Genomic DNA, 22,396 nt, shown 5'->3' with positions numbered 1-22,396 from the left:
CTGGCCCACTGCTTTTGGGGTGGGAGGTGGGAAAGGGTGTTAAAGTAGTCTGGTTCAGACAAGACACACTATTCACATGTAGCAAAGAGTGTAACAGTAGATGTGGGAAGGAGCTGCAAGCAGTTAGCAATTACAGCATGTGTTCCCCCTTCCTCTGCTTATCGGTTTGGGGTGCTTTGTCCTGGCACCTCCAGCTGGTGAAGTGGGGTTGGGGCTTGGGTTTTCTGTCTGTGTTCTGGAAGTGAGGTACCTGTTAGAGTTCTAAGTAGAGAATTGGTGGCAATGTGCTCAGGTTCCCCTGTGGGTTCTGAGGCTAGGCAGTCTTGTACAAAGTGCCCTTTGTCCATAGTTTCCCATCACCAGAGTTCTCCCTTGCGAGCTCTGTGTGTGTGACATGAGGCCAGAGAGAGAGAGGATGTGCATCATGGGGCTATCTTCTGACTTTGAATTTCTCTTTGTGGGGGATATATATTGGTAGTGGCGTGCTGTGATTGGGTGTTGAATTATGTCAGAGCCTATGCTCGGTCATAGCAAGGTAGGTAGATGGAACAGTCATTGGTCCAGAGTGGGTTTAAAACAAAAAGCACAAAACCTTCCCATTGGAGTCAGTGGGAGGGGATTTTTTTTGTGCAAAGTGTGGGGCTGGTGTAAAGTTCTGCCATCGACAGGAGCATGCCTGTAAATTGAAGGGGTATAGGATATGGTGTAAGTGTGCTCCTCTCCTCTTCTGCCCAGTGTCCCACTCACAATTCTGCCCTGTTTTAGCTGCCCTGCTGGTGTATCTGGGGTATTCCGCTGGTGTTATTTTCATGGTGGCAGTGTACCTCCCATACTGCCGGCATAGTGAGGCTTCCACCAAATCCTAAAGCCCCTCAGCCAGCGGATCTTGAGTGTAGGATTGTGCCCTCGGTGATTTTTATAGAAGCTTCATCTTAACTTTTCTGCTAGCTTGTCTGCTGTTTTCCTCCCAAGCATGCTAATATTCTTGTTCTTCTTTTCTCTTAGCCTAGTTTGGCCCCAGCAGAAGTGAACACAATTCTATTATGTCAGTGCTGAAAAGATACTGAAGAGCACCTCCTTGGAGGCTTGTGGCACCACCCATATATATCCATGTGCCTTAGTGTTCTCTCCAATAGTAAATCTCCCTTGATTCCTCCCTCATCACTTGGCAGTTTGTCTGTACACTTGCCTCCCATTATCCTCTTGAGTCGTGTACAGACAGGACTGTGAGCTCTTCAGTTCAAGGACTCGGGCTTTCTGAGCACTGCATGAATGAGTAATTCCATCCTAGGCTCCTCTTAAAATGAACCACCCAGAAAGCTTCGGCTGTTGGGCAGTATAGAAATGAAATAAATAAATACAATAAATAAAAAATAAATAAAGTTTAGGAACAGCAGTCAAAAGAAAATGATAGAGATCCATGCTGCCTATTCAGGAGACTTCTGGTTTCAGGATGAAGAGGAGAACAATGCTGGGAACAAAGGAGAGCAGACAAAGAACCCCGACCTGCATGAAGACAACGTGACCGAACAGACTCATCACATTATCATTCCCAGCTATGCAGCCTGGTTCGACTATAACAGGTGCTGGAGTGGTGCGGGAGAGCACTTCTCCCCACAGTTCCTCTCTCCTTCCAGCCTGCTCTAATGCTCCATTGTGCTTCCTCCACAGTGTCCATGCCATTGAGCGGAGAGCCCTCCCAGAGTTTTTCAATGGCAAGAACAAATCAAAGACTCCGGAAATGTAAGACTGCTCTTATAAATAGTGGCATCTGTACTGGGATAGCAAATATGGCACCCTTGTTCTTCTGGTAAGAGGAGAGTTGGTGGAAGTTTTTCCTTACTAGTCACTTAATCAATTTGAATAGAAATAAAGGTTCTGAACTGTCCTTTGTGGGTTTCATACTTATGAGAAAGAATAGGCTTGATCTTGTGGGAAAGCTTTAAAGGATGACATGAGTGGTTCTGAGTCTTTCCTTTTTTTTCCTGTCATATCCTAGCTACTTGGCATACCGCAATTTCATGATCGACACGTACCGGCTGAATCCACAGGAGTACCTTACCTCGACTGCCTGCCGTCGGAACCTGGCAGGGGATGTCTGTGCTATAATGAGGTACATTGAGAGACAGAATAGCTGAGCAAAACAAAAGGAATGTCTTTGGCATAGAGGATGACGGCTGTACTCTTGTTATTTTTTTTGTACAGCACTTAATGCAACAGGATTTTTTTCTCCAATTGCCAGTACAGTCACTGTATTTAATAGTAAAAACTGAATACACCATTGGTGCTAGAATTGATTGAACATGACCTTCAGGTCTATTGACAAAGGAACAAAAATTGTGGATTGTGCATCTTCCAGCTTGACCAAACTGATCTTCTGTATGTGGCTAATCAGGAGAAAATTGTATATTTGGCCCAGGGCTGTATTGTCTCTCCAAAGCAGAGAACAGAATTTGCCGCATGGCTAAAGTTGGTTTTGAACTCAGGATCCAACTCTGATCTTCTCTTGCAGAGTCCACGCTTTCCTAGAGCAATGGGGACTCATTAACTACCAAGTGGATGCAGAGAGCCGGCCAACCCCAATGGGACCACCACCTACATCTCATTTCCATGTTCTGGCTGACACTCCATCAGGATTGGTGCCGTTGCAGCCCAAAACACCCCAGGTAGAACAGGATGTTTTTTTCCAACCTGAGGAGAAAGTTAACATCCTTCTTTAATTTAGTTTATTTATTCTCATTTTTATAACTCACCTGACTTGAAGTCTCCAAGGAGTAGCTTACAAAATATATTGAAAACAAAATAAAAGCATACCCAAAATGTCAAAACGCTTACCAAAAATGTAAAAACGCTTGATAAAAGTGAATTAGTAGCCACATTAATCAGAGCAGTAGAAGCAGAATCATTGGGACAATCCAAAAGCTTTCCAAGGAATGGCTGCCTTGACTTGGAGTTTAAACGTCAATAAGGAAGGAACAAAGGGAACTTCTGAATAGAGAGGGAGTTCTACATTTGTGCATGCTAGGCTCACCTTGTTATCTTCAAATTATCCCTGCCGCCTCGGAAGATGCTTCATTCCTTTGTTTTCCCAACCTGAAATGTTGATCTAAATGAAGGGCTTAGAGCAGACTCTTGCTTCCTCTTCAGGGTCGTCAGAGCGATAGCGACACCAAGACTGGACGGAAGAGCAAGGAGATTGAGGACCTTGTCACAGAGACGGTGAAGGGGAAACCAGAGATGGTAGGAGAGTTTCTGGAGGGCACTGTAAATTGTCAGTGCTTGTGGGAACTAAGAGAGTGAGGCTGCATGGACTGTTTCCCATGGAGGACTAGAATTTCATACAGCGAAAGGCTGAGCTAGGCCAATCTGTTGAGCTTCTTGGGATGACTAAGAGGGGAATTGTCACATCTCCCACCTAGGGGGCTGTTAGATGTCATTGAATATAATTTCATCATAGGCTGGATAACCCTCTGAGATTTCATGGCTGGTGGTCAAGCAAGGCAAGTTTTACAAAGGCTTAAGAAAGGCAGGCATCTGGAGTTACTTGTCATGGAATGTTTAGACCCATCCCAAAAGTGGACAGGATACTATCCCAGAGGTTTGGTCTATGTATCTTCACAGTACACATGTAAGATTGCTCCCAACCATGGTGTAGTCTGTCCTCTAAATTGGCCACAAATAAGAGTCAGAGATTGGCATGTGTGTGTGTTACAGAAGGCCATGAGCTTTCAAGTCGTACTTCAGAGGTCTTGGGTTTAGGGCTTTCTTTACATCACATGATATCCATCCTTCTCTCTTCACAGCAAACCACAGCTTCCCAGCAAATGCTGAACTTCCCTGACAAGAGCAAGGAGAAGCCACCAGACATGCAAAACTTTGGACTTCGCACTGATATGTACACTAAGAAAAATGCTCCTTCCAAGGTAAAGGTTAGGGAGAAGGATTTTCTCATACATTCATCCAGGGAGGTATCAGTTCTAATGCACAGTCTCCCCATACAGAGCAAAGCTGCTGCCAGTGCTACTCGTGAGTGGACAGAGCAGGAGACATTGTTGCTGCTGGAGGTGAGTGGACAGAGAAGCTTTTGATTAACAGTAGATAGTAAACTGGCTTCTCACAGTTGCTACATTTTCTTTAGGGGACCCCCTCCCCCCATGCTTTTACTGTCAAATCTTCAACTTGTTTCCATTTTCATCAGCTAAAATGTCCTGGAAATCGAGTTGTTGTTTTTGCTATGTGGAAATTGTGTGTTGAATAAGAAGAAAACCAGGAATGAGTTGTTGGGTTTTTGTTGTCTCAAGCCATCACACGTGGATGTGTGTAGCACCAGCATCCAGATGACTGTGTTTGGGTCTAGAGTTGTGTGCTGTTTTTTCCAAGGAAGTTGGTTTGTTTTATATATGTATTTAAAATATTTCTGCACCGCCCTTCATCAAAAATTGATTCCAGGGCAGCTCACGGGAATGGTGTTCTTCCCAGCAGCATCTGTTTTAGATGCCCCTTTCACAAGATCTTGAAGATGAGAAGGACTTTGGTTATTTGATAATGGCTAGATTAAAAGTGTGTAGGATCTTTTTCCTTTCCTTTCAGCTTTGACATTGAGGGCCTATGCAGACAGAACACTTAACTATGGTTATGGAAAACAAACCATGATTAAGGGTTACACTGCATCTAGCTCAGTGGGTAGTCCACATGTTTTGCATAAAAATGGTCCTTAACTGGGAAAGACTGCTTCTTGAAACCCTGGAGAGCTGCTGGAAGTCATTATAGACCAGGAATTGGCAGAAAGTAGATTGGGATCTACAGGTATATCACTGGGTGATTTGCACTAGATTAGCAGGGGTTTCTGACTCCCAGTGTCAAGAACAACAGGCTTTCTTCTTCCCCCATCCCTTCTAAATTAGGCTGCTGACATGGAAGAAAGCTTGCAGGGAAAATCAGGAGTGTAATTTTGTGCAACAGACTGTGAGCTTAGCTGTGGTACTGAGAATGAATTCCTAGGCTGAGCATATGCTCAGAAGTACCCTGTTCTAAAAGTATGTTCTCAGCCACCATTTTGCACCTGGATCCAGTTAATGGACTTCAGGGTTCTTGTAAAAAACAAAGATCCCAGAAGCCTGATGTCTCCCCACTTCTGGCCTAGACAGTACTGAGCTAGATAGATCAGTCATCTGATTTGGGATTTGCCACAAACCAGGATGATAATCCATGGATTGAAGTGAATTTGAAACCATGGTTTGTGCTAGTCAGGGCTAAGTGTTAATATTTGTACTGAGCAAATTGTGCTTAAAAGTAGGTTCTCTGCTTGCAAGGTGACAATTAGGTCTCACTGGTGTCTCCCTATGCATGCTCTCTAGGGGCAGGGTTTGGCTCGGCAAGCTAAAACAAGATTTAACTACATAGGATCTTAACCAGGGTGATGGCATCAAACCATAGGTAGGGCTAACCTTAGTTAACTGTTACAACTGCACTGGCCTGGTTATTCAAAGGAAAATGGGCCTAGATATTTTTCCATCCTTTGCTCAGTTTTATTATTGGTAGCTTCTAATTAATACTCCTTTTAGTCACTTTCAAAAGCTTCAGGGACCTTCTGGCTCCATCCTCCTATCCCTCCTGCTCCCCCTTTTCTAGGCTGTGAGACTAATCTCCAGCCTTTCCTCACTGGCTAATATACATGCTTCAATTCTGCAGGTTATCGTCAGTTGGAGAGGAGAGCCAGTGGTGGTTGTTATTTGAAATTTGACAAACTATTCATAAAAATGCCTAAGACAGTATATGGAGTTAAGCATTTGAAGAGACTTCAGGGGTATGGCCGTGTTTGTCTCCTCCCCCCCCCCCCCCCTGTTTGCGCTTAGGCATCCACACACTCTGTGAAATGAGACATTAAATAGCACACTGTACAGACAATATTTTCTGAAGTTGAAGCTCACAGACATGCGCAAACACTGATTTAAAAACAACCCTAAACTTGGTTGCAGAATGCCAGTCTGAACACATCGCAAAAGGATGCTCAGGCTGAGTGCCTAAATAGCCTCAGATATGCGCATGCCAGCATTTCTCTTAACTGCTTTCTAGGCCCTGGAGATGTACAAGGATGACTGGAACAAGGTTTCTGAGCATGTTGGCAGCCGCACCCAGGATGAGTGTATTCTGCACTTCTTGCGTCTTCCCATTGAGGACCCTTACCTGGAGGACTCTGAGGCCTCCCTCGGCCCCCTAGCCTACCAACCCATTCCCTTCAGCCAGTCGGGCAACCCTGTTATGAGCACCGTGGCCTTCCTGGCTTCCGTGGTGGACCCCCGTGTGGCATCTGCAGCAGCCAAATCAGCCCTAGGTAATTAACTGGGACTCCCATGAGCATGGTGTACTCCTCCCACCATCCACAGATTGGCAAACCCCGATTCTGTAAGCAGAAGACATTGTATAAATTAAATTCATTCAGTTTCCAAGGTTATGAATTTAATAGAATCACAGTCTCTTTTGAGGTAAGGTCTTGGGGAAGGGAAGGATATTAAGACTGGGAAAGGGTGGGATTGTCAGGCAGGCTCTGGCCGCCATGGACAAAGTACAAGGTGCAAGGCATCATATCGCTACCCTACAGACTTGTGGAAATTCTGTCCATTCCACATCTTCTGAGACTTCACAGTGCTCTGTCCATATGTTATCAAGCTTTTCTCTACAGCAATAAGGACTAGAAACTTGGAGTTTTTAAAAACGAAAGCTGAGGATCTCAGGGTGCCGCATTCTGGGCCAGCATCCTGGGAACTAGTAAGGAGATTTCTTGCTGTTATGTATGATGTTATTGCACAGACAGAACTTAGACTGGAGACTCCAAAACACACCCTGTTTGTTTTTAGCATCATTCCCCCTCCCCCAAACATTTGGTTTGATGTCTCTCAAGTTTGCTACTTTGTGAAAGCCCAGCCACTGCTTCTCAAATGCCCCATCCCACAGTTACAACTCCTAAGGAGAGTAAGACCACTTCTCACAATGTAGCTCAAACCCAATGCCAGTATATGCTTCAGGGCTTTTTTCTTCATGGATTTTTGACAATCAGAACCTCCTTGCAGCATGTATTCATATTGAAACACCTGTCTGCAAATATTGCATGTTAATGTTTTTAGTGTGTGTGTTTTATAGGTACATGCTAAAAATCTAACGTATGAAGCAACCCAATGTATGTTGTCCCAAAGGTGTGGAAATCTTGATACCTGGAAAGTGCATCCACTGGCACTCAGTAACTGGGCCCAGATGTGATGTGGGTGTAGAGATGTAAAATTTCCAGAAATTTTGAGGCCATGGGAAAAGAACAGTTTTCTTCAGTTGGGGAATGGAAATTTGGGGGGAAATGGAAAAGTAAGCAACACTTATTTTTTTAGCCCTCAGATCTAAAATCACTTTATTGCTTTAAGACATCCTTCCCCAACCTGGTGCCCTCCAGATATTTTGGACTTCAGCTCCCGTCAGCCTCGGGCAGCATGGCTAATGGTCAGATATGCTGGCCATTGTAGTCCAAAACATCTGGAGGCCACCAGATTGGGGAGGGCTGCTTCCTGTACAGCAGCATTTCTGTTCCTAAAGTTATTTTATGTATAACTTGGTTTCCTCATAGAATTATCATTATACTTTAAAACTTTTAAAAGTAAACTCAGTTGGCAAATTTGTAATTATTGTCTAAATAAACTAGTACATTTAATGTACCAAACATGGTAATTTTATGAGCAAACCAAGATAAAAATATCATATTTTAGGTTCCTATTTAATGTCTGACCAGAGGGAACATCAGCAAGTAGTCCCTGAAACATCTAAGTCATCCTAGAAGCCAGAAGAAGAAGGAAGAACTGGAGGCAGAGGAATATCGGTGTACAGCATCTGTTCCTTTTTGTTAGGAGGATTAAGGAAATTCCTGAACCTGTTCCTGTTTATGGGATGGAGCTTAGGGAAATCTGATCTGAAGGAAAAGCTGTTGAGATTTTATTTAGTCAGGAAAGACTCCACTTAGGAATGTCTATCAGTAAAATATACTTTAAATTAAGAATTTTAATAAGAAATGAAATAAATAACTATGCTGGGAAGTTTACAAAGAGAATTAAAAATGTTTTCCCCATGGCTCATTATTTCCAGACATTTTATATTTCTAGTCTTTCTATAGAAGTGTTCTTATTACAATTTTTAGGAATTATTTTGGGCGGAATAAAGGCAGAGTAACAATATATAAACATTTTGTCTTAAATTCTGAAAGAAATTATTTCATTATCTAAAGCTGTTCAATTTTCAGAATAAAACGAAAATGGTCCTGGGGAAAAAAAACAGGAGGGGATTCCCCCCCCCCCAATTTTTCATTTTTTCCTGGGCCTTCACTTCTCTAGGTGGGTGTTTTAAATGAGATGCCAAAGCTGCTACAATCTGGTTAGATCCAGTTGTGCAGCTCCTGAGTCCTCAGGGGTCTCCTGCCCACCCCTCAGCCCCTTGTCACCTGCAGCTCTTGCCTGTCTCAGCCACTTCCTAGTGAGTCGGAGAGGTTGCTAGCCCTAGCACCTGCTCCTCTATGCCCATTCCACCCCTCTCCCTATATTTGTGTTGCACACACCATTTTGTCATCTGTTGCTCTGAAGAAAGCCTTTTGGCTGACTCTGAGGCTGTCTTCTGCAGAAGAGTTCTCCAAGATGAAGGAGGAGGTGCCCACAGCCTTGGTCGAAGCTCATGTTCGCAAGGTGGAGGAAGCTGCCAAGGTGACAGGCAAGGCAGACCCGGCGTTTGGTCTGGAGAGCAGCGGAATTGCAGGGACCACCTCCGATGAGCTGGAGAGAATAGGTGAGGGGGGCGAGCGGGGCGCCTTCCGCGCTTCAGCCCGCGAAGCGCCCTCGTTGGACCTCGCCCAGTGTGCGGCGGGGACTAAGAAGGGTGCCGAGACGCAGGAGACCAGAGCCGGCCTGGCTTCCGGCCTGGAGCTCTCACTCAATCGCCTGGCACAGGGTAAGGGATCCCCATCGTCTCTCCGACTAACCCCCCACCCTTTCAGACTGGGCAGAACAAGGGTTGGGGCAGATGGCTAAGACTTTTACCCTCTAGGAGGATATTGGCTGTTCCCCAAGTTGGAGCATGGGTTCTGGGGCCTTCCCTATCAGGGGGCCTCTGATTTTAAACTGGAACTGAACGGTGAGGGAAGGTGGAGGCTGGCATTTGGATCTTTTCCTCTGAAAGGAGCCCCAGTCCTGATCCTGCCTCAGGTCTGGAAAGCCAGCAGTCTGGAAAGAGCTCATAGGACCTTAATCCAGCGTGTCCCTCAGTTGTCGTTCTTTGTAAAGGTGCTTGGGACCAAATTCCACGCATCTCTTGGCCCCCTTGTTTCTTTTAGCGCATTCTTCCCCACCCCAATTTATTATTTCAATGCTTTTTTCCCTTTAGGGTGTGGGTGGGAGCCTTACTTGGAGACACTAATATTGCTCTCTCTCGTCTTGTCCTGTTTTTCTGCTTCTTGTTCAGAAGAAAGCTGCACAGATGAGAACCGAGCAGAACCACCACCACCCGAGGAGAAGAAAGAGGTGAAGGTGCGGGGGTGGTGGGAGTGGATGAACCATTCTGCAATAATGGGTCTAATTCAACCCCTGAAGGAGGGTTTATAGGGCATACATAGTTAGGGGAGGGAGAAAACTGAGGAATTGCCTCATAGGAAACTTGCCGGGTATGTAGAGCCAGATTGCACCATATCATAGAATGATAGAGTTGGAAGGGACCTCAGAGATCATCTAGTCCAACCCCCTGCTTACTGCAGGCTCTGCACTGCAGAGTGCAGCTAGAGTATCCCTTATAGATGGCCATCCAGCCTCTGCTTAAATATATCCTGTGAAGGAGAACCGACCTCCTCCTGAGGTAATCTGTTCCACTACTGAACAGCTCTCACTGTTAGGAAGTTTCTCCTGATGTTTTACCGAAATCTGCTTCCCTGCAATTTCCACCCTTTTGTTCCAGTCCTCCCCTCAGGAGCACCAGAGAACAAGTCTGCTCCATCTTCTGCATTGGCAGTATTTCAGATATTTGAATACTGCTAGCATGACCCCCATTATTTTTCTCTTCTCCAAGCTAAACATACCTAGCTCTTTCAACCATTCCTCATAGGACTTAGTTTCTAGGCCTCTCATCATCCTGGTTGCTGTTCTCTGGACTCCCTCCAACTTGTCAGTACCCTTCTTAAAATGGAGTGCTCAGAACTGGACACAGTGCTCCAAATATGTCCAGCTAAACAACTTACCCTTACTTCAAAGTTGTTCATTTTACTGATCTTCTAATGCAATATTTCCTGGTCTACTGTCCTGGCCACTAGAGTAATAACTATGCCCTGGTTCTGGGACTTTTCCAGCTGGGTCTTCTATAGCCTCAGGGTGTAGCTACTGGTCCTGCCCAGGGAAGAATCGTTTAGAGAAGCTAGAAAGCTATATTGGAATCAAGCCCTTCTCTCAATGCAGGAACAAAGAGAAGGATCCCTGGAGGAAGAGGTGAAGGAGAAACTTGGAGAGGTGCCTAGAAAAGAGGAGGATAAAGGCAAAGAGGCTGATGGCGAGAAGGAGATGGACAAGAGTGATGGGGACACCATGGGTGAGCACCACCTTCCAGGACATGGCAAGGCTTATGCCATACTAGTTCATTAGGAGCCTGAGTTGGGATGCTGTGGCCTCATGTCTCTCAAGTCTCAGCCAGCAGTATTTTGGATTCCAGTGCAATACAGCAGACCACTTGCCGCTGAGAGGCTTTGGGATCTAATTCTAGGTGGGTGGGGAGCTCTGCCATTGGAAATCAAGATGCTGTAATCAGTTGCATTGGTGGGTGTGAAGAGTCTTGGGATAGAAAACGAGTTAACGGGGCATACAATATTCAGCGGGTACTGAGAGATAAACATCCATTTGTGAGCTGCTGGCCAGCCTGCCTTCCCTCCCTCCCTGCCATTTCATCAGTGTCCGATCAGCCCCTGCTCATGTGAACAAAGATGCAATGATAAACTCTGGGCACTGGTGCATATTGTGCCACCTTCAAGCAACTTCCCATAATGTGTTCTCCTGTCTCTCAGCTGATGGAGAAAAGGAGAAGGAACCCAAGGAAGGTCAGGAAGAGGGACCCAAAGACCTTGCAGAGACTGAGGGCGAGCGGAAGACCAAGGTGGAGAGGGACATTGGCGAAGGGAACCTCTCCACTGCAGCAGCTGCTGCGTTGGCTGCTGCAGCAGTAAAAGCAAAGGTGAGCAGCCAGGGGAATTGCTGGATTCTGCTAGCTTCATAGGCCAGATTGAAGTGTGGGATTGCACCACTGGATCTATTGTGTGAGTTTCTCTCTTAAAAGAATAGGGGGCAAGTAAATTACTTTCGGGGGGGGGGGTTAATTACTAGACTGCTTTCCTATTTTAAAAATACACAAAGAGGCTCACAAAAGAGTCAAACAATATAAAAACAGATGTTGAAGCTAAAATAATAATAAAACTTCAAAACAGACTGATAAAACCTCAGTTAATATAATGAATATAAATGACATGACCATCTCCCAAGGCCTGATGTAACCTAGTTTGAGTCAGGAGGTCCCCAGTTTATATCCTCAACCTCAGTTTATATCAGTTCACTTGGTCTCTTTAGGGAAGCTACTGTCTCCCTCTGCCTCAGCCACTCATCTGCAATATGAAGATAATACTGACTTGCCTTACACTGTTGTGTTGCAAGGTTTAATAATGTGTGCTTTAAGTACTTTAAGCACCCAGCAAGTGTTTGCATTAGTTAGTTTGTTAGAGTTTTCATCTACCCTCTTCTTCTCTACAGCACTTGGCTGCAGTGGAAGAGCGTAAAATTAAGTCACTGGTTGCCTTGCTGGTGGAGACACAGATGAAGAAGCTTGAGATCAAGTTAAGGCACTTCGAGGAGCTGGAGACCATCATGGATCGGGAACGTGAGGCAGTGAGTATCATTGTGTCTTCACATTAGCATCATGTACTTGATGATCCTTGTGCTGGGCTGTAATTTTCTTTTTTGTGCATGTGTTTTGATTTTTTAAAAATTGGTTGTTATGAGAACTCCTGCTTGCATTTGGGGGCACCTTAGTCCATGTATAGTGACTATACATGGTCACTACACATGTATAGTGTATAGTCTTAGTCCATGTATAGTGACTGTTTATTTTGCAGTCTGACTGGTTAACAGCTACAGTTTTTCTTACTTGCAGCCAGGCGGTGGTCCATATTGCAGACCCAGAGAAGGGTCTGAAAGCACATGCTGCAGTTTCATGCTAAATCTAAGTAGCTTTGGGGCTGACCAATGCCGGAGAACCTTATGCTTATTTAGGTTTAATGAAGTCACAGCATAAGAACTTGGACTCTGGTGGTTGTGTCTGAGAGAGAAAAGAGAAGAAATGTGGAGAAGGAAAACACTATGTGATGAGGGGATTTAGTGGGGAGAACAGCCCTTCACAACCCTTTGCTGACCTCTCTGCAGCTCGAGTACCAGAGACAGCAGCTCCTGGCTGACCGACAGGCCTTCCACATGGAGCAGCTCAAGTATGCCGAGATGCGCGCTCGCCAGCAGCACTTCCAGCAGATGCACCAGCAGCAGCAGCCGCCGCCGCCGCCGCCATCTCTCCCCGTGGGCTCCCAGCCCCTTCCCTCTTCAGGGGCTCCCCTGGCCCCGGCTGCTCACTCCATGCCCATCTCCCAGACATCTGTGCCAGCGGCCAGCACCGTAGGACAGCCAAGCAGCATGGCTCAGACGGAGCAGATTGGGCAGCCAGTGGCAGCGCAGCCACAGCAGACAGTGGCCGGAGCTCCACAGACGGGCCCAGGTCAGGCTGCACAGCCTTCCGCAGGTTCCCATGGTAAGCAAGAGCAACTGTCCCTGTGGTCCGCTAAGGACAGAGACTCTGGCTCAGTGCTTGGGCCCAAGCGTTACATGCTGAAGGCTCCAGGGTCACTCTCTCAGTTCTCTGCTTAGCAGAGCTAGGGAGGATGAGCTAAACGGCCTCGGAGCATTGCTTCGCTCAGAATAGACAGTACTGGGACAGATGGATTCAAAGTCAGACTCTGCTTAAGGTGGCTTCATATGTTTATAAGTTCAGAGGGGCTTCAAACTGCCACTTAACATTAAACATCAGGGAATGTCTAATGGAACATGCCTGTAGTGAATCTTCCTGCCTTAGAGACTACAAGAGCGCAACATCAATCCACTGGTGGTGATTTACGTTTTTCGTTCAAAATGATGTGCTAAATTGGATCTTTCCAGTTGTGTGATTCTCAACAGATTAATAGTAGCTGTGTATGATGGCCACAGTAGGTCCCCTCTCCCCCACCATAGTAACACCATGGCTGTCTTCCAAATTGCTTCTTGGGATGAGAAGAGTTTGAGGGTGGCCACAAAAGGGCAGTACTTGAGTATGCCAAGAACCTCTCCATCCTTTACTTCCAGGCCTCCGACTGGAGAGATCTTATGCCCCCTCTACACTTCTGATTCCACCTTCATCTTGTCCCCCATCCAGGCAGCAGAGGATCAGATCACCAGTCTACTTCTGAGAGTGGGGTGGGAATCCCTGCAAAGACAGACCCAGCTCTTTATTTTGGCTGCCAAACATTCCAAGTGCGGAAGGCAGCGTTCCCAATCGCACGTCAAATGCGGCTAAAGGGAGTGCTGCTGTTTATACTAGTCTAATGTGGTGGGAGTCAAAAAGGAACAAGGGTCACTGTGGAGGATGATCCAGAATCCCCTGGTAGTGGGCTTAAGCCCTCTTCATACACTTGCCTCACCCCACCCCACACATTGACCTGGTTTGCACATCATGGTAAGTCACTGTGAGTAAATTCACCTGTGGGGCTCCAAGACGCACACTGGCTACCATTGTAAATATGCAGGCCACGGCCATGGATTGATCTAGGGTTATCCAAGCGTTATTTAACCCTCAAATGACCAATGATACCCAGGTTCACACAACACAGCAAGCTGTGGTGTGCCCCCGCCACAGCTTGTATATTCAGAATGGCAGCAGGCACATGTCTTGGAGCCCCGCAGGTGAATTAACCCATAATGGGTTATCGTGATGTGTGAACCAGCTCATTCACTCAAAGTTGGAGAGGGAAATGGGACTGCACCCAATCTTGTGGTGTGTGCTGTGCCCTGCCCCCACAACACACACACAATGCCTGAAAGGAAAGGCTGTGTACACATGTAGGCGCTTCACCCATTGGGAACGCTGCACGGTTGGGGTTCTTGGACATGTGGAAAGCCTGGGTGCATAGCCTCCTCTTTTTAGATGTCCTGCTGAATGCATGGACATCAAGGATGTGTTTGGAGATGGTGGGCTCAATCCCATTTCCATCCACACGCGCATCTTAAGTGTAAGTATGAGGGGAAGGGTTTTGCATGAACAGGGCTTTAGTGACTGCAGAAACCAGTAAATTGTGTGGTTCTGTTCTAAAGGACAGAGAAAAAGGTTTAGCTCTGAAAGATATGGGTTAAGGATTGGGTGTGCCAGGGTGGTCTAATGGCCTTGAACATCTGTGTCTTTCAGTCTGTCTGCAAAACAGGCTTAACGCTAGCCTACCCACCTCCCAGGAGATTGTGTGGATTAACATGGAAGAATGAGGCCCAGTCCATATTGTGCTACAGTGGCATTTGGAGCACTTCCCCATGGCATGCTCCCAAGCTGCGTTTGCATGGGAAAGAAACAAGTAATTTGTTCAGTACAAATATTACTGGAGCCACATACAACCAGATCTCGTTTCTGCAGTAGTGTATGAATTATTATTACCTTTAATTAATAATAATATTTATATACAACTTAATATAGAATAATCTCTAAGCAGTTAACATATGAATTGGGCCTGAGCTGTACACTGATTGATGAGTGTCTTTAAAATGTGGAGGTGGCAATAATGATGTAAGCGTCAGCCTTCTTATAGAGCTGGACATTTTTATTTCTTGGCAGAGCTTTCACATTTTTATGGGGTCCAGTGTTCTGTGTTTTGGTGGCAAGTCACCACAGTGAATGTTGGGATGATGCTGTTGTATTGGATGAGGTATCCAGCATCAGTCAATCTCTTGTGGATCACATGTTTGGCTTTAAGGCATCAAATATCGTTCCCAACATGGGATATGAGGGTGGATGAACTGAGCGTGCTGATTAGTCTATGCCTCCGAGAAGTTGAAGTACGTAGAACACATTATCTGATAACATGCTTAGGAGTCTGAAGCGATGGAATTGTGAAACCCCAGTGGATGCTAATGAATCATGTTAAGTCTTTGCTTGCCTGCATTAACTGTCACACTCAACTAGCTCTTTTTATTTGTCTCTCTCTCTGAAGCCCAGCCTCCGTTCCCCAGCCAGCAGCCATCATCCCAGATTCTCCCCGGGGCAGTCCCAACAACCGTTCACCCTGCCATGGCTGGTAATATCCCCTCGGCTCTGCCTTTTGGAATGCCTACCTCCATCCCATTTAGCATGGCTAGTAACGTAACAGACTCCATCGGCATTAACTTCCCTGCTAACACGCCCATCCATCCAGTGCATGGTAACCTTGCGTGCAGCATGGCTAATCCGCCCATCATCAACGTCTCTAGCACCCTGCACCCTTCTGCCGCCCCGCTGCCTCACGGTTCTGCAGCTGCCCAGAGCCCAGCTATTGTGGCTGCAATGCAGGGCAGCCTCCTTCCAAATGCTGGTCTTGGATCAGGTGAGAATTGACCCAGAGGTGATGGTGGGATGGGAGAGGGGGAGGGAGAGACATGGTTTCATATTAGAAACTCCAAGATGCCATGCAAGATTCATAGTTTCAGGGCTGCTTTATTGGACACATTGCAGGGGTTTTGCAACCTGGGTTCCCATGGCAAGATAAATGCATGACACTTCACAAAGGGGTGGTGTACATTCTTTGTTTTGTACGCGCACGCGCGCACACACACACACAGATGATGCCTACATTGGGAAAATGTCACGTGTGACGCGGCCCTTGTGTTTGTTGTACATCAACATGGAACCACACATAAGCTGCACAAATATATACTAGGACTAGTTGAGCTTTGAGTTGATAAACTGGCTAAACAAGCAGAAAGCACATGTACACGCACACGCACACGCACACCCATCAAACTATTCCTTAGAAAAGGAGTTCCAGTTTATTCTATAACATATTTATGTACCTTTTGCATTTAAAAGCACATTGTTAACTAACAGGGTCTTCGCTTCTCTGTTAGTTAAAGAGGACTCTTGCAGTTGGTTTAGGAGGCTGAAGAGAGAGGAACGAAGACTAGGAGCCTTAAGGAGTGAAAGGTAGTAGCCCTACCTGTGGACTACTGGAAGGGCCTCATTTGCTCTCCTAAGCTTTCAACAGAAGCTGCCTATGTTCTCAGAATTTCAGGGAACTGCCCATGAAACCCCCAAGGTGCCATTTACACTGCTGGCACTGTATAAATAATAAACATTTTCTCCATAACCTTGATGGATGGAAACTTGTTCTCCTTAAAAAACAATAATGTGATTCTGAGACTTACAGTGGAATTGCAGCATTTCATACTTTGTGCATAAGTGAGATGTTTTTCCACTGAGGATTCTTTAACAGTTATTTTTCTTCTTCCAAAGCATGAGTCAGAGTTGAAAAGAGCATGTACTGAGCTGATGCTTGAAAATGCCACTCCTGTGTATTGTGTGGCATGGCTTGCTTGTTTGAGCCATCTTGGTTTGTTTAATTACTTTCACTAGAGCCACACATAACATGTTGTGAGCCTTGCTTTTCCTTGCCTTCCATTTGTAGTCTATTGTCAACAATTTGAGTGAATCAGGCGTGTTAGATGTGTTCTCACTCAGCTGGAGGGCAGCACTAGATTTGTTGTTGTTCAGTCGTTCAGTCTTGTCCGACTCTTCGTGACCCCATGGACCATAGCACGCCAGGCCTTCCTGTCCTGCGCTCTCTCCCGGAGTGTGCTCAAGTTCATATTCATTGCATCCGTGATGCTATCTAGCCATCTCATCCTCTGCCGTCCCCTTCTCCTTTTGCCTTCAGTCTTTCCCAGCATCAGGGTCTTTTCCAGGGAGTTTTCTCTTCGCATTAGGTGGCCAAAATATTGGAGCTTCAGCTTCATTATCTGTCCTTCCAATGAGCAGTCAGGGTTGATTTCCTTTAGGATGGACTGATTTGACCTCCTTGCAGTCCAGGGGACTCGTAAGAGTCTTCTCCAGCACCACAGTTCGAAAGCATCAATTCTTCGGCGCTCAGCCTTCCTTATAGTCCAGCTCTCACAGCCATACATTACTACTGGGAAAACCATAGCTTTGATTAGACGGACCTTTGTCGGCAAGGTGATGTCTCTGCTTCTTACTATGCTGTCTAGGTTTGCCATAGCTTTCCTCCCAAGGAGCAAGCGTCTTTTAATTTCATGGCTACAGTCACCATCTGCGGTGATCTTGGAGCCCAAGAAAGTAAAATCTGTCACTGCTTCCATTTCTTCCCCTTCTATATGCCAGGAAGTGATAGGGCCAGATGCCATGATCTTAGTTTTGTTAATGTTGAGTTTCAAACCAGCTTTTGCACTCTCCTCTTTCACCCTCAACAAGAGGCTCTTGAGATCCTCTTCACTTTCTGCCATTAGGGTGGTATCGTCTGCATATCGGAGGTTGTTGATAATTCTCCCGGCAATCTTAATTCCGACCTCTGATTCATCCAATCCGGCATTTCTCATGATGTACTCTGCATATAAGTTAAATAAGCAGGGTGACAATATGCAGCCTTGTCGTACTCCTTACCCAATTTTGAACCAATCGGTTGTTCCATGTCTGGTTCTTACTGTTGCTTCTTGAACCTCGTACAGGTTTCTCAGGAGACAGGTAAGGTGGTCTGGTACTCCCATCACTTTAAGAATTTGCCACAGTTTGTTGTGATCCACACAATCAAAGGCTTTAGCGTAGTCAATGAAGCAGAAATAGACGTTTTTCTGGAATTCTCTTGCTTTCTCCATGATGCAGCGAATGTTGGCGATTTGATCTCTAGTTCCTCTGCCTCTTCGAAACCCAGCTTGTACTTCCGGTAGTTCTCGGTTCGCATACTGCTGAAGCCTAGCTTGTAGGATTTTGAGCATCACCTTGCTGGCATGTGAAATGAGCGCAATTGTGCGGTAGTTTGAACACTCTTTGGCGTTGCCCTTCTTTGGAATTGGAATGTAAACTGACCTTTTCCAGTCTTGTGGCCACTGTTGAGTGTTCCAGATTTGTTGGCATATTGAATGCAGCACTTTAACAGCATCATCTTTTAGGATTTTAAATAGCTCAGCTGGGAGACTGTCATCTCCGCTAGCTTTGTTGTTACTAATGCTTCCTAAGGCCCACTTGACTTCACTCTCGAGGATGTCCGGCTCAAGTTCAGTGACCGCACTATCATGGCTATCAGGGACATTCAGATCTTTCCTGTATAGTTCTTCTGTGTATTCTTGCCACCTCTTCTTAATCTCATCTGCTTCTGTTAGGTCCCTGCCTTCTTTGTCCTTTATCATGCCCGTCTTTGCACAAAACGTACCCTTGAGATCTCCAATTTTCTTGAAGAGATCTCTAGTCTTTCCCATTCTGTTGTTTTCCTCGATTTCTTTGCATTGTTCATTTAAGAAGGCCTTCTTGTCTCTCCTTGCTATTCTCTGGAACTCTGCATTCAGTTGGATATATCTTCCCCTTTCTCCCTTGCTTTTCGCTTCCCTTCTTTCATGAGCTACTTGTAAAGCCTCATCAGACAGCCACTTGGCTTTCTTGCATTTCTTTTTCTTTGGGACGGATTTTGTTGCTGCCTCCTGAACAATGTTACGGACCTCCGTCCATAGTTCCTCAGGCACTCTGTCTATCAGGTCTAATCCCTGAAATCTATTCCTCACCTCCACTGTATATTCATCAGGGATATGATTTAGGTCATACCTGAACGGTTTAGTGGTTTTTCCGACGTTCTTCAATTTAAGCCGAAATTTTGCAAGAAGCAGCTCATGATCTGAGCCACAGTCAGCTCCAGGTCTTGTTTTTACTGACTGTATGGAGCTTCTCCATCTTTGGCTGCAAAGGACATAATCAATCTTGATTTCGATATTGACCATCTGGTGACGTCCATGTGTAGAGTCGCCTCTTGTGCTGTTGGAAAAGAGTGTTTGCTATGATCAGCATGTTCTCTTGGCAAAACTCGATTAGCTTTTGTCCTGCTTCATTTTGTACACCAAGGCCATGCCTGCCTGTTATCCCGGTGATTTCTTGACTTCCTACTTTAGCATTCCAATCCCCTATGATGAAGAGGACATCTTTTTTTGGTGTTAGTTCTAGAAGGTGTTGTAGGTCTTCATAGAACCGATCAACCTCAGCTTCTTCGGCCTCAGTGGTTGGGGCATAGACTTGAATTACTGTGATGTTGAATGGTTTGCCTTGGATTCGTACTGAGATCATTCTATCATTTTTAAGATTGTACCCCAGTACTGCTTTTCCCACCCTTTTGTTGACTATGAGTGCTACTCCATTTCTTCTAAGGGATTCTTGCCCACAATAGTAGATATGATGGTCACCTGAATTAAATTCGCCCATGCCTGTCCATTTGAGTTCGCTGATTCCCAAGATGTCGATGTTCAATCTTGCCATCTCATGTTTGACCACCTCCAGCTTACCTTGATTCATTGATCTGACATTCCAGGTTCCTAAACAATATTGTTCTTTACAGCATCGGATTTTCTTTTCACCGCCAGACACATCCACAGCTGAGTGTCCTTTCGGCTTTGGCCCAGCCGCTTCACTCTTTCTGGCGCTACTTGGAAATACCCTCTGCTCTTCCCCAGTAGCATATTGGACACCTTCCGACCTGAGGGGCTCATCTTCCGGCGTCATCTCTTTTAGCCTTGTGATACGTTCCATGGGGTTTTCTTGGCAAGAATACTGGAGTGGGTTGCCATTTCCTTCTCCAGTGGACCACATTTTGTCAGAACTCTCTGCCATGACCTGTCCGTCTTGGGTGGCCCTGCACGGCATAGCTTATGGCTTCACTGAGTTACGCAAGCCCCTTCGCCACAACAAGGCAGTGATCCATGAAGGGGAGCACTAGATTACAATATGCTTTAATGGCAAACAATGACTTTATCATATCTGCTTTAGGAAGGCAAAGGGGTTATTGCACAGACAGAATGATTAACCCCTTTCTTTTCATAACATGCCACCAAGGAAACTGATAGCACATCAAGCACTGCTTTTGCTGCTTGTCAGTCTTTTGAGTGTTTTCCTTCAGGGTCTAGCTGAGATTGGCAAATTCAGGTGTTTCGAAGGATCTCTGCTCAGATTACATCCTTCAGAGTTAGAAGAAAATGCTTCCAAATTGGCAAGGGATCTAAACTCTTTCTTTTTGAAACTGATCTTACTGAGATTAGAGAGGGTGAGGCATTTGCCCATTGCTGTCCTCTGGCAAACTGAAATAACAGATGATGCTGGGATCAGACAGGGCAGCAGGCTAAAGTAGTTGCCTGGCAGGACAAGGTATTAGGGAGGTGATCCTGCTTTTCAGTCTTTCTAGCACAAAGGCTAGATGATTAGATTCCCCTCCACTGGCATGTTCTCCCAGTCTTGTTAATAAAGGAGCCCAAAACAACCATATCAGAATGTCCGTATTTATCACACAAAGAAAAAATAGCAATAGTAAGGCGCTACTTGTATCTGCAGTAGTGCACCCTTTGTTTCTCATCCAAACCTGCTGTAACCTGTCCCATTTCTCTCCCTTTCAACCCAGATCAAGGACCTTTGCTGCAACCGGACCCTATCACTCCCAGCCCCAGGACAGCCACACCAGTCCCACCCACACAGTGAGACGCTCTAAGCTGCTCTTCTTGGCACCTCCTGGATGAGCCCTCACCACTAGGAAGGACAGGAAACCCCAAATCGTGTTAAACATGGATTCTGTTTGGGTGGGTTTTTAAAAGGCTTAAAAACAGTGATCCAAAGCGGAAGAGGATTTGGCTCTATTGACTCCCTTCCCCTGTGTTTCTCTGCCCCATCCCGTGTCCCCCAACGCTTTTTTTGTATTCAGTCGTACCAAGACTTTTTATTTAAAGGTGTTTCTAATTGGTGGGGGCGGGGGGGGGGATCTATCTCCAAACAGCCACTGCTATTTATAGAGGGCTTTGATTTTAAACCTGGTTGAAAAGGGAGTTTAACTCCCCCTTGTATGTGTCTGTCTTGCTCTTTTTTTTAAAACAATAAAGAAAAAATTACAACAAAGGTTTCCCATCTCTCAAATGGGTGGGTGGGGATGTGTTATAGGGAGGAAGGTGTGTGGACATAGTGTTGTACCTGAGCTTTTTTTGTATGCTGATGCTTATTCAGGAAAAAATGTTTTCCAAAAAAGACAGAGATTAACTTTGTTCACAGCTAGATGCAAATTCCTTCAAAGCAGGCAGAACTAGAACTGGGGCAAGGGGAGTGAAGGAGTGAAGTATGGCATTATTTGCATAGCCTTGATTATGAAGCAAAGTCAATGAAGTAACTCACTTCTAGATAACCTGCATCTGCCAGAGAGCACGAACACTCATGGTAAGGCTAGTATTCCTTTCTAAACCTTTGCTACTTTATCCAGCCCTTTTATTTATGCAACTTGAGAAAGGCAGTAGATATCTCTGCTTTTATCACACTGCCCTATGCAAGGCATGTGGGGAACTCTCAACTGTGCCCTCCAGCTTTTTGCATTATATAAACCCAGCCTTACCTTCTGACCTTAGAATTCAGAAACCCAATCCATCACTGAAGAGGGGGAGATTATGTAATTTACCTCCAGGAAGGAGTAGGATATTTATTTAATTTGTATACCACCCAATAGCCGAAGCTCTCTGGGCGGTTCACAAAGATAAAACCACAAAAACACAACAGAAAATATGATATATAATAGATTAAGGGAGCAATCCTATGGCTGCTAGATGGCCTTCCCCCCACTTCCGCGCTGCCTTGGAGGCAGCGCAGAACAGCCCCATCCTCCATGCTCGCAAGAGGAGCACGGAGCGGCCAAAAAGCGTTCTGGGCCGGGGAGGACGGAAATGCCTGTATGACAAATCCAGTGTACGACACATCCAATGTGTCATACAGCAGCCTCCTCCCCTGCTCAGCCCTCCCACGGCTACACAGCTGCAATCGGCTGTCTAGCCAAAACTGCAAGGCAAGAGCAGCGTGGAGGGAACGATCCCCTCTGTGCTGCTTCTGCTCTGCTTTGGATAGGCGGTCACCTATGTGAATAGGATTGCACCCTAAAACTACAGAATAAAAATACAACCAGAGTAAAACTAGCAGTAGTGCAGATAAAATGCAACAGCAGATTTAAGACAGTAGAGCTAAAAAAATTGGAATGCTAAAATGCCTGGGAAAATAAAAAGGTCTTCACCTGGTGCTGGAAAGA

General features: G+C 45.6%; 1 protein-coding gene across 38 annotated transcripts in view; it reads left to right on the top strand.

The window, feature by feature from the left end:
• SMARCC2 (SWI/SNF related BAF chromatin remodeling complex subunit C2) overlaps positions 1-22,004 on the top strand; it is a 44,782-nt gene extending 22,778 nt beyond the window's left edge. Inside the window, exons 14-29 of one of the 38 annotated variants that reach the window (XM_084837052.1) lie at positions 1,453-1,583; positions 1,672-1,743; positions 2,000-2,113; positions 2,513-2,666; positions 3,148-3,240; positions 3,804-3,923; positions 4,002-4,064; positions 6,076-6,334; positions 8,653-8,814; positions 9,490-9,545; positions 10,467-10,596; positions 11,066-11,232; positions 11,802-11,936; positions 12,471-12,846; positions 15,323-15,406; positions 20,744-22,004. In XM_084837052.1, coding sequence (XP_084693178.1) covers positions 1,453-1,583; positions 1,672-1,743; positions 2,000-2,113; positions 2,513-2,666; positions 3,148-3,240; positions 3,804-3,923; positions 4,002-4,064; positions 6,076-6,334; positions 8,653-8,814; positions 9,490-9,545; positions 10,467-10,596; positions 11,066-11,232; positions 11,802-11,936; positions 12,471-12,846; positions 15,323-15,406; positions 20,744-20,820 — 2,193 coding nt within the window. In that variant the 3' untranslated portion in view covers positions 20,821-22,004. Of the gene's footprint in view, positions 1-1,452; positions 1,584-1,671; positions 1,744-1,999; positions 2,114-2,512; positions 2,667-3,147; positions 3,241-3,803; positions 4,065-6,075; positions 6,335-8,652; positions 8,977-9,486; positions 9,552-10,466; positions 10,597-11,065; positions 11,233-11,801; positions 11,937-12,470; positions 12,847-15,322; positions 15,692-20,743 lie in introns of all 38 variants that reach the window. The other 37 variants (XM_084837049.1, XM_084837051.1, XM_084837048.1 and 34 more) reach the window with 37 other exon arrangements.
• The last annotated feature ends 392 nt before the right edge of the window (positions 22,005-22,396 follow it).

This window comes from Heloderma suspectum, chromosome 2 (genome assembly GCF_057233095.1).
Source record: "Heloderma suspectum isolate Gila_16-S chromosome 2, 16-S_ref, whole genome shotgun sequence".
NCBI lineage: Eukaryota > Metazoa > Chordata > Lepidosauria > Squamata > Helodermatidae > Heloderma > Heloderma suspectum.
Note: the sequence above shows the minus strand (reverse complement) of the source record. Positions and strands in the feature narration are given on the sequence as shown.